The 12,903-nt window shown below is 63.2% G+C and overlaps 3 protein-coding genes across 3 annotated transcripts; 1 reads left to right on the forward strand and 2 right to left on the reverse strand.

Annotated features, from left to right (window-relative positions):
• On the reverse strand, window positions 1–5,279 carry CHLNCDRAFT_133059 (hypothetical protein; the record flags this gene model as incomplete). The annotated part of the gene is made up of 18 exons (XM_005852000.1): window positions 1–41; window positions 186–249; window positions 421–564; window positions 783–854; window positions 991–1,088; window positions 1,283–1,388; window positions 1,527–1,754; window positions 1,992–2,059; window positions 2,256–2,331; window positions 2,505–2,639; window positions 2,727–2,909; window positions 3,127–3,206; window positions 3,386–3,517; window positions 3,744–3,819; window positions 4,040–4,168; window positions 4,418–4,486; window positions 4,684–5,064; window positions 5,178–5,279. 18 exons carry the CDS (start codon window positions 5,277–5,279, stop codon window positions 1–3), a joined length of 2,184 nt encoding a protein of 727 aa, XP_005852062.1.
• A 1,409-nt stretch (window positions 5,280–6,688) lies between these two features.
• On the forward strand, window positions 6,689–8,566 carry CHLNCDRAFT_133061 (hypothetical protein; the record flags this gene model as incomplete). The annotated part of the gene is made up of 8 exons (XM_005851662.1): window positions 6,689–6,753; window positions 6,881–6,998; window positions 7,113–7,191; window positions 7,375–7,512; window positions 7,674–7,750; window positions 7,883–7,974; window positions 8,102–8,184; window positions 8,322–8,566. The coding sequence occupies 8 exons, from the start codon at window positions 6,689–6,691 to the stop codon at window positions 8,564–8,566; spliced, it is 897 nt and encodes a 298-aa protein (XP_005851724.1).
• Window positions 8,567–8,783: 217 nt separating this feature from the next.
• Window positions 8,784–9,727, reverse strand: CHLNCDRAFT_133062 (hypothetical protein; the record flags this gene model as incomplete). The annotated part of the gene is made up of 5 exons (XM_005852001.1): window positions 8,784–8,900; window positions 9,020–9,226; window positions 9,346–9,386; window positions 9,468–9,516; window positions 9,647–9,727. The coding sequence occupies 5 exons, from the start codon at window positions 9,725–9,727 to the stop codon at window positions 8,784–8,786; spliced, it is 495 nt and encodes a 164-aa protein (XP_005852063.1).
• Between the last annotated feature and the right edge of the window lie 3,176 nt (window positions 9,728–12,903).

Below are 12,903 nucleotides of genomic sequence, written 5' to 3' on the forward strand. Positions count from 1 at the left end.
TCAGGTCTTAGGGTCTTCCAGAAAGCGGTAATAGGCGTAGCCTGCACGCCATGGGCCACAAAGCAGGTGGCATCGCACACAGAGACAGCAATGTGGGGGCAGGCCTAGCGCACATCCCAACTTCCCAGGGCCCCTGAGGTCCCCCACTGAAAACACAGGGCCCGCACCAAGCCTGGCAACCGCACCTCCATCCTCGCCCTCCTTGACCTTCTTGCAGCAGAAGAAGCCCATCATGTGAGACAGGCGGTGCTGCAGGGCAGGGGGTGCCAGCGCAGCAGAGGGAAGCCATGCTTCAGCAGCCAGTGCTGCTGATTGCAGCAACAGTGCGGCACAGAGCAGGGCAAGCATGCCTGCCAGGCGGCCAAGGGGGGTGCATGCAGGACTTGTTGGCGCTGCTGAGCATGCTGTGCTGCTGCTGACCTGGAACTTGCCGACCATGGCCTTGTCCTCCCACCCACCAAACGCCTTGTGCAGGGTGTTGAAGTGCAGCAGCTGCACATCCTTGTAGGGAGCCAGCAGCTCACGCAGCTGCGCATCCGTCTGGCCCTGCGGGATGCGCACCACCTGGAAGGAGGAAGGCAAGGGGAAACAAGGCATGGACGCAAGGTCAGGTGGGCGGGCAGGCAGCCAAGTATGGGCGGAGGGCCTTAGTCACACAGCAGGCGCCAAGGAGGAAAGGCAGAAAAGATGGGGTGCACCACGAGCGGTCCCAACCACAGCATTGACGCAATTCTGTGGTTGGCTTGGAGGCTGCCAGCCACACAGCACCCCGTGTCCCTCACCGTCTTGCCGCCCTCTTTCAGCTCCTCCACCTTGGTGGCATCGGTGGCGGGCGAGATAACAACCTTGCTGTCCTGCAGCAGGCAGCGAGAAACCAGCCTGGCATCACTACATGCCTCGACCTGTGCATCTGTGTCGCAAGTCGCATAGCGGTCCAGACCCGGCTGCACAGCAAAATGAGCGCGCCAGCAGCCGTGCTGCCCCGCTTACCTTGAGCGCCTGCGGCGTGCGCTCGTTTTGGAGAAAGGAGTACTCGCGAAAGGGAATAGGCGGGGGGGTGCCAATGTCGTCGTCGAAATTGAAGGGCTCTGCAGGTGCAGCATGGGGTGAGGTGGGTGCGGTGCATGTGGCGGTGTGCAGGTGGACGGAGTGTCTATGTGTTGGCGACTGGTGCATCTACTCGCTGAGCAAGAGCAATGGGTGCGGGGGACGGTGCGGCAAGAGCAAGCGGCCTGCGTGTGGGACAGGGTGTGGATAGCTCCCTGGCAGCTGCCGCCCTCACCGAGGACGTGATCCATGGGTGCCACAAAGGGCAGCCGCATCTTGAAAGCTCCCGGCACCTGGCAGAACTCCAGCGGGCCCCAGTACTTGTCGCACCAGGCCAGCAGCTGCATGGGAGGGCGAGCCTCAACCGGGACAGGAGATGCAAGCGTTCAGCCATAAAACAGGAGGATTGCCTGCAACGCCAGCAGCACAATGCAGCGCGGGAGCATTGCGCCTGCAGGTGGATGCTGACAGCACTGCACACGATGGCAACTGTGCATGCAGTAGCCGAGGCTGCACAGCTTGCCCGTGCTAGCGCCAAGCCAGCGGCCTGCCCTTGCCTTGGGCATGATGATGGTTCGGTTGAGCGCCATCGCCAGCTTGAAGGCGGTCTTGAGCTGCAGCAGCTGCTCCCGCATGTTTTTGAGGTGTAGATCTGCCATGGCGTCGTTGGTCCAATCAGTCTTGAACCGCACGCCCTCCATCATGACCTGCAGGAGCGAGGCAAGAACGAGGGGGACAAGGGAGCAATCAGGAAGCAGGTGAAGCGCAACACTTGAGAAGATCAGGGAGGCTGGCAAACAACGAGGGCAAGGCGGGGCAGGGTGCACAGCTGGCACAGGGTGGAGGGGGGGTCCACAGCGGGATGGCAAGAAGGAAGCACCAGGCACGGTGGCTGATCAGAGGCCCAGGAGCAACAATGTCCACAGCAAACCCCAAGCCCCGACCTTGTCCTGCTCCTGGAAACCGTCTGGGGTTGCCGGGTAGGCGAGGTCAACAGATAGGAAAAGGCCCTCTGCAAGATAAAGATGAGGAGGAGGTGTAAGGCGCAAGGGGAAGGCTCCTCAGGCAAACATGGGTTGGGTTGAAAAGAAGAGCGCACATCCCTGTGCAGCGGACCCAGCCCGCCCCATACAACCGTGTTGCAATCCCGGGAAGGACACGCAATGCCCTGCCTCCTGGCCTGAACCTCCCATGCCCCCCAGCCACACCTGAGTAATATTCTGGTGGGTCATACCACAGCATGGCCTCACGCAGGCGATGGCGCTTGCCCTTGGTACCGCCGTACTGCACTCATGCACGTTACGCCTTGAGCACCTGGCTCGCCACACGTCGCCCACCGAGAAGCAAGAGCAGGCGCAGCAGCGCCACAAGCGGCAGCAGCAGCAGCAGCAGGGTGAGGCAATAGGGCGAGCAGACAACTGGGCTGCGTCACCCCATTGTTCCAAGCACCTCCCCACCTGGAAAGTAGTGTGCACCACGTACGGCTTCACCTCCTGGAACTCAAACAGGCGCTGCACAAAGAAGGTGTGGCCGCTGGCAAACTGTGCGATGGGCAGCACCCCAAACACCAGGGAGTGGTTGGCGCCCAGCACCTGCGGGCGCAAAGGCCGGGTAGCGATGCAGTGTGCACAAGTTGCAGCGACAGTGGTGGGCACAAGCTGCAGCCACGCTGCACGCACGTGCAGGCAGCCTGCAGTGAGGCCCGTGTTGCCAGCTGCCAGCGCCAGCGAGGCGCGGCACGGCATGGCAGCGCTGCAGCAGGCGCCATACACCGGGCTCACCAGATGGTCGTTGTTGGGCAGCGTTTGGAAGGGCACCAGGCCCACGTGGGCCACCTGGTTGAACACATTCTGGTCCCAGGCCTGCAGCGGGTCCCACGCAAGCTCACGCCGCAATGGGTGGAAGTGCTGGCGCATGCACGCGCGTGGCTGCACGCATGCCGGCATGGCGCGCAAGAGAGAGGGAGCACGCCACACCAGGCAGCGCGGCAGTGCGCCGTCCACCAAAGCAGAGCAGGGGAGGAGCCAGAAGCGCCGGCCGGGTGCCCTGCGTCCGCCCACACCAAGAGGCCCACCCTACCTTGGAGTCGGAGTCCAGCTGCTTCTGCCAGGCATCGATGAAGCGGCTGGTGTTCTTGGAGTGGCGGAAGAAGAGCAGGCCTGCATACAGGGGTGGGCAGCCCCCCACAGGATGACAAACCAGTGGAGCAGCGCTGGCGGGCAACCCCCAAGGCTGCCGGCATGCCGGCATCCCGCCCGCCGGATCCATCGCCCAGGGTGCTTTCTCGCTCCATCCCAGTCCAGCCCAGCGCGGCCCAGCCCAGCCCATCCAGCCCCACCTATGTTCATGGCAGAGTGAATGGCTTCCACCGCCTCCAGGTTGTCGTCTCCCTTGGGGTTGGAGGGGGTGAGGCCGTCGGAGGAGGCCAGGATGTCGGCCTCGGGGAAGCGCTCAAAGTACTCGGTGGGGTCTGCGGTGCAGGGAGGTGGGGCAGGGGCAGTACAGGGGAGGCAGTACGGCGCGGCATGAAGGTGACGGCGTGGCATGTGCGCACATATGTACGTCTGTACGCAGGCGCCGGGAAGGGAGGTGGTAGGCAGCATGCCGGACAGCAGCAAACCGCAGCGCCCGGTCCTCAGCCAGCCCCGGACGCGGCAAAGTGGCGTGGGCAGCAGGGCAGCGGGAGGAGGGCGCACCGTTGATCCACACTGTGTCCACATCACACAGGCACAGGTCCAGGCCGTACTCATTGAAAGTGCGGGCAAGATCCACCTGCATGTGCGAATGGGGCAGCAGGGGCCGGCGGAAGCCAAATTGAAACAAGCCGGCGCACGGCCGCAGCAGGCGACGGGGTGGCCTGCTGCGTCCACCCAATGCGAGAAAGATGGGTGCTGCAAACTCAACTACCATCCGCCACCACCGCCGCCATCCAACCACACACACCCACACACATCCCGCACTGCCACCAACCCCACACCACCGAGCCGCGCACCTTCTGGCGCCCCATCTTGTGGAAGGTGGGGCTGCCCCATCCAAAGTCGCCCGTGCCCAGCCCCGTGTCCTCCTTCCCCGCGGTCTCATCATACATGGCAAACACGTTGAGGCCCTGCGCCGCCAGAGCCTGCACGTGGCAAGGGGCAGCTGGGGGGGCACATCAACATGCAGGGTGGCTGGAGGGCCAGGGGCAACCCTGGGGAGGTGCCGAGGCTGCGAGTGAGCTGCTGCCACAGCGGAGGGAGAGCGCCATGGAAGGCACCCATTTCCTGCCCACCACCTGCCCCACACGCGCACTCTGGGCCTTGTTGCCGACTCCAGCCGGCCTGCCCCCCAGCCCATTAGTCACTGATCGCTCAGCAGCCCCTGGACCCACCTGGCCTGTATCCACATCCATGGCCCCCACCAGATAGTTCTTGATGCCGTGGCGCTGCATGTGCTCCACCTGAAGGGCGGGGCAGGCGGCCGCAATAGCACGGGTTTGGCAAGGCGGCGCGCCAGGGGGCCACACATACCCATGCCACCACCAGCACCATCGCCGCCCTACCCATTGCAGCACACACACCAGCAACACCGACACCAACACAACACACACACACACACACACAGCCCAGGCATGCACCTAACCCCCCTGCAGCGCACCCAGTTGAGCACAAAGTCGAAGAAGTGGTAGTTGGCCCAGGTGACGATGATGATCCCGTCCCGCGCGTGGCTGCGCGCCAGGTCGCGGCTCAGCAGCGGCACCTTAAGCTTCCCGCCTCCCTTGGCCCCGTCAGCCTTATCAGTGCCGGCCTTTCCACTGCCGGTGGAGGCCTTGCTGCCTCCAGTGGACACAGCGCTGTTGCTGCTGCCGCCGCTGCTGCTGCCGCTGCCACTGCTGGCGTCGTCGAGCATGAGCCCCGCCTGCTGCAGCCGAGCGGCAAAGTCTTTTGCGTTGCTGGCGGCCTTGGCCAGCTGGAACAGCTCGTCCGCTGTGCCTTGGTCCTCAACAAGGATGCGCCCAGTGTGCGAGGGCAGCGGCATCTGCGGCACGCAAGGGGGAGACCTGGGTGCCGCGGGGCGGGGCAAGAGCGGCATGCCCGATCAAGCAAGTAAGCCTGTCATCCCTCTTCCTCAGCCACTGAAGAACATCTCACCCCTCGATTGAGCAGCGACACTAGCACCACGAAGCCCAGGGCAAAGGTGGCGAACAGGGCGGTGCGTTGCCCGCCGCGGCGAGCCGGCCGCGCTACCGCCATCCCCTACTGGCGACCCCCGGTGAGGCGCTACTGCGCGGGCGTCTAACAACTGGGCCTGGGCATCGGCGCGGGGGACGAGGGCCTGCTGAGGTCCTCAGCGAGCGGCACAGACCATGCACCACTGTTCCGGCAGCCGATGGGGTCCGTGCAATCCGCTTGTGGTGGGGTGGATCTGTTGCCAGAGCGAAGCAGCGCCGAAGCGGGCAACTTTGCTGCCGTGCTGAGCCCGTGCTGTGGGAAGCCCCGCCACGCCACATAACGCAACCTCTACCAACCCAGCTGCCCGAATTATTCGGCCGCGCCCTCGCACGCCATGGACAGCATACTGAAGGTGTTGGGGTTCAAAAGCGGTCGCTCCTCCACAGTCTCAGAGGCGGAAGGTGAGCCCGCCGGCCTGCCCCTGAGCGGAAGGGCAGCCTGGTGCCTGAGGAGGAGGCCTGCCCGGGTTTCGCCCGAATGCCCAGTTACGACTCTGACTCTAGGTGCCTGAGCCCCTCCCGGCCGCTCCTGCTGCAGTGCAAACCCAGGCGCACGCTGTGAGGGTCGCCTCGCTAGAAGGGCTGCAGGGTGCCGCCGTGGCGGTGGTCGCTTCGTCAACCGTGGTGCTGGGCGCCTGCAAGCTCTTCCCCCGCTTCAACCGCAGCCTGAGCGTCAGTGGCAAGACAGCACTGATCGTGAGTCGCTGCGCTGCCACTTATGGGTGCTGCTGGCTGCCTGCCCGCTGCTGCCTTCTGCCCGCGCTGTGGCCCCGTTCCCGCTCGCCGCTCACCGCTCCGCCCCACGCCGCGGCCCTCTCCATAGGTCTCGCCAGCCTTTGCCTCATTCTTCCTGCTTGCGGAACTCAAGATGAACGAATTTAAGAAAATGAAGCAGCAGGCAATGTGGCAGGCACGCAGTTGAGCTGCGTGGCCTGCCGCAGAGCCGCGGCTGTGCGGCGTCCAGCATGCAGCACCGCGCCCATGATAGCATCAAGAAAAAATCATGCCACTTCCATGTTCTCTCTCTGTTTCGCTTCTGTTGGTGCTACGCCTTTGCAGTTTTGTTTCCTTCTCTCGCTCTTCCTCCTGCGCTCCTGACAGCGGTTGCCGCAGTTGGGCGGCCACTGCCCTGCTCCGGCTGGCTGTGCCATGACTGCTTTGCACATGCCTGACTGATCCAAGCAGCTGCTGTAATAACGTGTTCACGCAGGCGGTCTGGGTCCTGGGTTGCACAGCAGGCCTGGTCTGCTCATTGACTGCACCCAGCTGCTCCTCGGCTGCAGGCAATCTGAATCGGCAATTAGGAGCACGCTAGTTAGACATCTAGGTAGAACAAGCACACCAACTCCCACCAGCAGCGTGCATTAGATTACGCAGGCCTGCATCTTAGTTTTAGGCTGTCAGCACAGTTTGCAGCAGTACAGCGGCACAATGGGCAGTACCACCTTCCCCATGCACCGCATCCACCGAGTCGCAGCAGCCTCTTTCGCAATCTGGTGCGTCTCTGTGTCTGGCCGATATGCTTGTGTGCTGTCTCGCACCGCTGCTTCGTTGCTAATGGGCAAGTCACGGCTTGTTCCCAGTGGCTGATTTCCTGCGGTTTTGGGGCCGCCTGCATCGTAGGAGCCTGGTCAGCCTGGCCGTGCATCTGGCCAGCCTGGCTCTGTGGAGGGGGTACAGCAAGACGCTGCGCCCCACCGAGCGTCGCCAGTGGTGCAACAAGATCGCGTGTGGGCTGCATGTGAGCGCGCGTGGGGCACCCTGTCCCTGAACCGTGGTGGGGCGCCGAGGAGATCCGTGCCGTTTGCTGCCTGTTCAACTGTGGGCCTTGCCCCACGGCCTGCCTCAATTGTAGGCGGCCGTGCTGGCCTACAACCAAGCCTGGAACTTGTTTGATCCAGTGCTGAATGCCGACCCGCTGCATGGCGTCACAGGTGAAGCGTGCTGCTGGTCCTGCTGCTGCTGCTGCTGCTGGGCGCCCCCGGCGGCAGTGCATCATCTAGGCTGCAGCGAACAGCCAAGCTGCGGCTGCACCGCCAGGCGGCTTCCTGCGTTCCCAATCGAATCCACTCTCACCCTGCGCACCCTCTCTGGGCCCTCCTCCTGTCCTCCTCCAGACGGCCACTTCTACTGGGGCTCTGTGCTGCTGGGCTACCTGGCGTACGACACCGCGTACTCGCTGCTCTTCTTCAGCCTGCGCAGTGGGGCCGTCATGCTGGCGCACCACCTGGTGGGCATCGCGGGCTGCGCCATAGGTGCGTCGGGCAGGGCGGGGCGCCACGATCGGTCCTGGCAGCGCACCGTGCAAGGGGAGAACTGCCTTCCTCTCGGGCCTCAGTGGGGCAGGGGAGGAGGTGGCGGCAGGGAGGAGGTGGCGGCAAGCAGCAGTGGCAAGCTCAGGATTCCCCGCATGCAGGCGTGTACTGCAACAAGCTGGCGCTGTTTGGCATGGCCATAGAAGTGTTCTTCGAGTCCTGCAACCCTCTGCTTCATGTGAGTCGACGCCGGAATGACAGCACAGAAGTGATTGAAATGAATTGATTGAAAAGAGCAGCCCCTTTTCAAATACCGTAGCTCTGCTGACATGTGGCCCCTGAACCACCTTGTGACGCTCACATCCTGCAGTTGCTGGGCTGCATGCGCATCGCCGGCAGGGCCCACGGCCCTACCTATGCCGCTGTCAGCAAGATTTTCATTGCGCAATTCTTCCTGTTCAGGTCAGCCGCAGCTTGTGCCCAGCCATGGCCTGGGGCAAGCCAAGTGCCATATGCTCGCGGCATGCCGCCGCCATGCAGTTGCTGCACCAGGTGCATTGCCACAACAACTGCATGTTTTGTCCCGCAGGGTCCTGATCAGCAACCTGTGCTTCCTCAAGCTGCTGGGCATCGTGCTGCGGCTGCAGCAGCAGCCGTGGTGGGCGTGGGCGGGTAAGCGCTGGCTGCTGCGGACTTCCGAACGGCCCCCAAAAACAGAAACTGCTGCAGGCTCAGCTTGGGCCAGCCCAGCATCTGCTGCTGTGGCTGCTTCGCTGAGGCTGGCTGGCTGGCTGCTCCCTCCCTTGCAGGTGTGGCCGTGTTTGGCCTGCTCAACCTGCTCAACGCCTTCTGGCTGGTCAAGCTGGTGCACATGACGCGCGAGAAGCCGCAGCAGCGGCAGCAGCAGCAGCTGTGCAGCAATGGCGGCAGCACAGCCAAGGCACCTCTGCCGCAGGCAGCGGCAGGCACCAAGTGCGCGGGGCAGGCTGCCGCGCCGCGCCACCCTGTGGCGCTCACCGCATACGGCGGCAGCCGGCCTGCCAAGACCGACTAAGAGCGAGACCGACTCCCAGCGCTGCACTCCTCCCCTCAACTCAATCGCCTAGACCGACACCTCTCGAGCACCGTGTGCCTTCAACTGACATTTTTTGTAGCGACACATCCCCGCTCATTTTGGCTGCGCATGACTTGGAACTACATCAGATACTGTGATACTTGCCAACTGGACTTTGTCAATGCTGATGAATGAAATGCGATGATACAGAAAGCCCTCAATCCAGCTTGTGGCAGCGCGCCGCACCCACCACCGCCGTGGCGCAGCTGGCCAGGCAGGGCTGCTGCGCCGCCGGGTCCTCGCTCAGGGGTGGCGGGCGCTTGCCAAACACCATCTGCAGGGAGGGGGCACGCAGCGGATGGTGGCGTTCCTGGGGGAGGCATCTGCGGTCCATCGTGCCCTCTGGCAATCACTCCAGCTGGGAAACAAAGCTGAAGGCATTGTCTGCCTCACCTCGCAGCTCAGGTCCTCGAAATTGGGCGTCATGGTCAGTGGCATGCCCAGCTGCTCGGTGAAGAAAGCTTGTGTGGGGCTCTTGCAGAGGTTGATGCACATGCCGGTGCAGCCGCTCTCCGCTAGATAGCGGCACCGCTCTATCTTCACCGCGCTCATCTGCTGCTGCCCATCCACCTCAGTCACGGCTGTCTGCATGGGGCCCACCTGCAAGGCGGCGGCACGAGGGGGTGCCACAGGGATGGGGCTGCCCTTGCTTGAGACACAGCCGCACACACTGCACCTGCGTCGGCACAGGCCGAGCTGGAGAACGCCTGCCGCCGCACCAGCCAGGTGAAGAACGCGGGAGTGATCTTGGCATTCAGCTCTGCACAGAGGGAGCCATAAAAGTGTCTGCCAATAGTTGTCCTGTGGCAGGGCCACATGCCCGGACCTGCTGCAGCCTCACCTGCGCCCCACTTGCTATAAGGGAACACCCGCCGAAACCACTCAGGCACCTGCGCAGCAGCAGTGGGGGCCGCTTCAGGCCCTCAGCAAATTGCCGTTGCAACCATAAGCAGCAAATGTGTGCAGCGTTACCACTCGATTATCGTTTTGTTGCTGTACAAATGATCCAAGGCTGCACACCTCGGGGAAGCCCTGGATGACAGCTTCACGCTGCTCCGCGGCACTGCGCCCTTTCATCATCGACCGGCTGACCTCGACCATGCCTCTGAACGTCTCCCCCCCGTCTGTCCAGCTGCGCTCCGACTGCCAGCCAGCTATGTTGCCATATGCGATGCGGCACAGCGCGATGAAGGCAATGTCAGTCCAGGAGTCTTTGTAGACAACGGGTGGCTGGCCGCCGAGCGGCACCGGCGGCGGCGGGTCTTGTGCGGCTGACTGCGCCACCAGGGCGCGCCACCTGCAATGCCTGTGTGAGCTGCTGCGATCGCGGGGCGCTGCCGGTGCGAAGCAGAGCCGGCGAGGAGCGGCGCCCACATGTGTGCCAGTGCAATACGTCAAGTGAGGCCCCATCTGCTTGGCAACGCATCCGCAAATTTGTCACATGAATATTTGATGCATTTTGGGCGGGTTGAACGGTGGCTGACATGGCCCGCCCGCCATGCGGCGCCATGCGGCACATGGCGCTTTTCAGCAAAGGAGGACTTGGATCGTTGGATGTCTTGATCGTCTGTATAATCACTGCCGTAGATAGTTGGGATCACATGGATAAATTCCCTGCCGCTCCCCTGCCAAATGCGGTAGGCACCCCAGGTGGCGCAGCCCCAGGTGCGGTAGGTACCCCAGGCAGCGGCTGCCGACCGAAGTGGGGCCTAGTGGCATACTGCCCGCTTCTCCTGCAATTTAGTGCCGCCAAACTTAGTGCCGCCAACTTAGTGCCGCCTCTGCATGTTCGTTGCAGCCTATTCATCAACACATCAAATTTCGGCGGGCTGACTGACGACGGGAGAGAGCAATGGCTGACTGCATCCGCCACAGTGGCGCCGGTCCCGCAGCCCAACCTTGAGGCAGAAGGACCTCACATGTCTGTGCGTCCTCTAGCAGCGCAAGCCTGAATGAACCCCACATCTCTGCGCTGATTTCATGTAGCGCCCTTTCATCAGCTTTCATTGAAAAGGCCTTTCATCCCCAGGGACACCAAATATCTCTCCTCAAGGAGTTCGCATCGCTTTGCTCAGTTCATGGCCGATGATCAGTGTCTCTCACGGGCTCCCTTTGCAGCCCTGCTAGCTGCTACCCATCGATGGGACCAGCGGCCCACCTCTTGGCGGCAGCCATCGCCCTGGGCCTGCTACTCACCTCCCGAGCGGCTGGCAGCCAGGCAAGTCTTGCTGCGGTGAAGGCTGCACCGGCGCGCAAGTGGACTCCCCGCTGGCGGCGCCGGCCGAACGGCCGGCGTTGCGTGTTGCGCGGCGGTATACTTGGGCGGTACGTACCCAGCCAGCCCTTTGTCTCCTATGTCATCTCCACCTTGCGCGCCGTCCAATTGATGTGCAGGCGAAGGAGGCCGCCTTTGAGCGGAGCAGGGCAGCGCTGGCGGCGGCGGGCAACACGCGCCCAGGCGGCAGCGACGCGGGCGTGTCTGCGTCAGGCGCGAGCGACGCCACTACTCCGCTGTGCACCAACGCCTTGGCAGCCACCTTCTGCGCCAGCAAGCCCGCCACCGACCGCTTCTATGCCAACGTAGCCGCGGGGTGCACCTGCTTCTACCGCTGCACGGTGATAGTGGCTGCTTACAAGCAGCTAATTAGCCTCTCCCCAAAAACCACCATCTTCAGCCAATGCTGTTTCCCACCTGCTGTTGCCTGCCAGGCCAGCAACCTCACTGTCTCCCGTCGGTGTGTGCAGCCTGGTACGGACTATGCAGCTGCGTGTGTGGCGGGCGCAGTGTTCGACGAAAAGCTCCAAGCCTGCAGCTACTCCAACCAAGTGATCTGTGGAACGCCTCCACCTAGGCCGCCGCCACCAAAGCCGAAACCGCCACCACCAAAGCCGAAACCCCTTAGCTCTTGCCCAGTTTGCCCAGTTTGCCCAAGACCACCTCCGCGTCCAAGACCACTGCCGCCGCCTCGGCCAAGGCCCCCAAAGCCGCAGCCGCCCCGGCCACGGCCCCCCAGGCCTCGGCCCCCTTCACCGCCTGGCCCCCCCTTTCGCTTCACTGCTTACTACGAGGTGCGATACTGGCAGCATGCGGCAGGCTTCATCCGCTGCGCCTTGGACGCAGCGCTTGTAACCGCCACGCTGCCGGGATGATGGCTTGGCATGCACCGGCCGACTGAGCGCCTCTTGCCTGCCTGGCTGCCGGGCCCGCCTGCTGCAGACCTGGTCTGACCCGTGGGCGGGCACTGCCGGCGAGAGCGCCATCGCCTCCCTGCCCGCGTACGTCAACATCCTGTGCCTGTCCTTCATGCTGCCAGACACGACATATGCTGGAGGGGTGACCTTTGCGGGGACGGGGCTGAGCTTCAGGTGGGGACAAAGTCGCCAAGCACTTCGACAGACCTGACATGCTGGGTGGGGAGCAGCGAGGTGGGGAGGCAAGGCAGGGCAGGGTCCTGGCCTTGAGTGGCACTAGGGACATAACCCGGCAGGCAGGCAGGCACCGTCTATGCTCTCCGCTCTGCCTGCCTGCCCCGCAGCTCCGACGCGTCCGTTTTGAAGGGCGCCATTGCCGTGCTGAAGCAGCGACGCACGCAGACCACGGTGCTGATTTCGGTGGGGGGCGCTGGCTACACAAATTGGGACCAGGTGAGGGCTGAGATTGATCAGTGGGGTATCCGTGTACGCTGGGCAACTGAACAACTGCGCACGCATGCATGCATTCCTGACTTTGGGCATGCTTGCTGCGTTCCTCTGCAGTTGAACGTGTCTGCAATGTGTTACAGTCACCCCGCTATGATAGGCCGCGTGAGCAGACCTTGGGCAGGGGGCACACGTGATCAAGGGGCATCAAGAGAGGGGGTGGACCATGGACCATTCTCTCTCTCCCCGTTTGTGTATGGTGCCTTCACCTTTCCAGCTGCTGCACCACAGCTGGGCCCGTAGCATTCATTTGCTCCTTATGGGTGTAACAGACAGACAGACAGACAGACAGACAGACAGACAGACAGACAGACAGACAGACAGACAGACAGACAGACAGACAGAGCACCCTCTCCATGGCTCCGACCACCCTCCCCCCAGCTGAGCGTCCCAGGGTCACCCCACCCTGGCCCCGCTCCCCGTCCTGCTGGACAATCGTCACCTTTGTCAAGGCGTTTGAGCTGGACGGTGTGGACGTGGACTTTGAGGGCGCAGGAGGTGTGGCAGGGGTCTACAGGGCTCAGCATCAAGCCAGCACAGCATGCTCAGCATAGCATGGCAGCTCCACCTCCAGCCCT

Source organism: Chlorella variabilis (assembly GCF_000147415.1).
Source record: "Chlorella variabilis unplaced genomic scaffold CHLNCscaffold_1, whole genome shotgun sequence".
Lineage (NCBI taxonomy): Eukaryota > Viridiplantae > Chlorophyta > Trebouxiophyceae > Chlorellales > Chlorellaceae > Chlorella > Chlorella variabilis.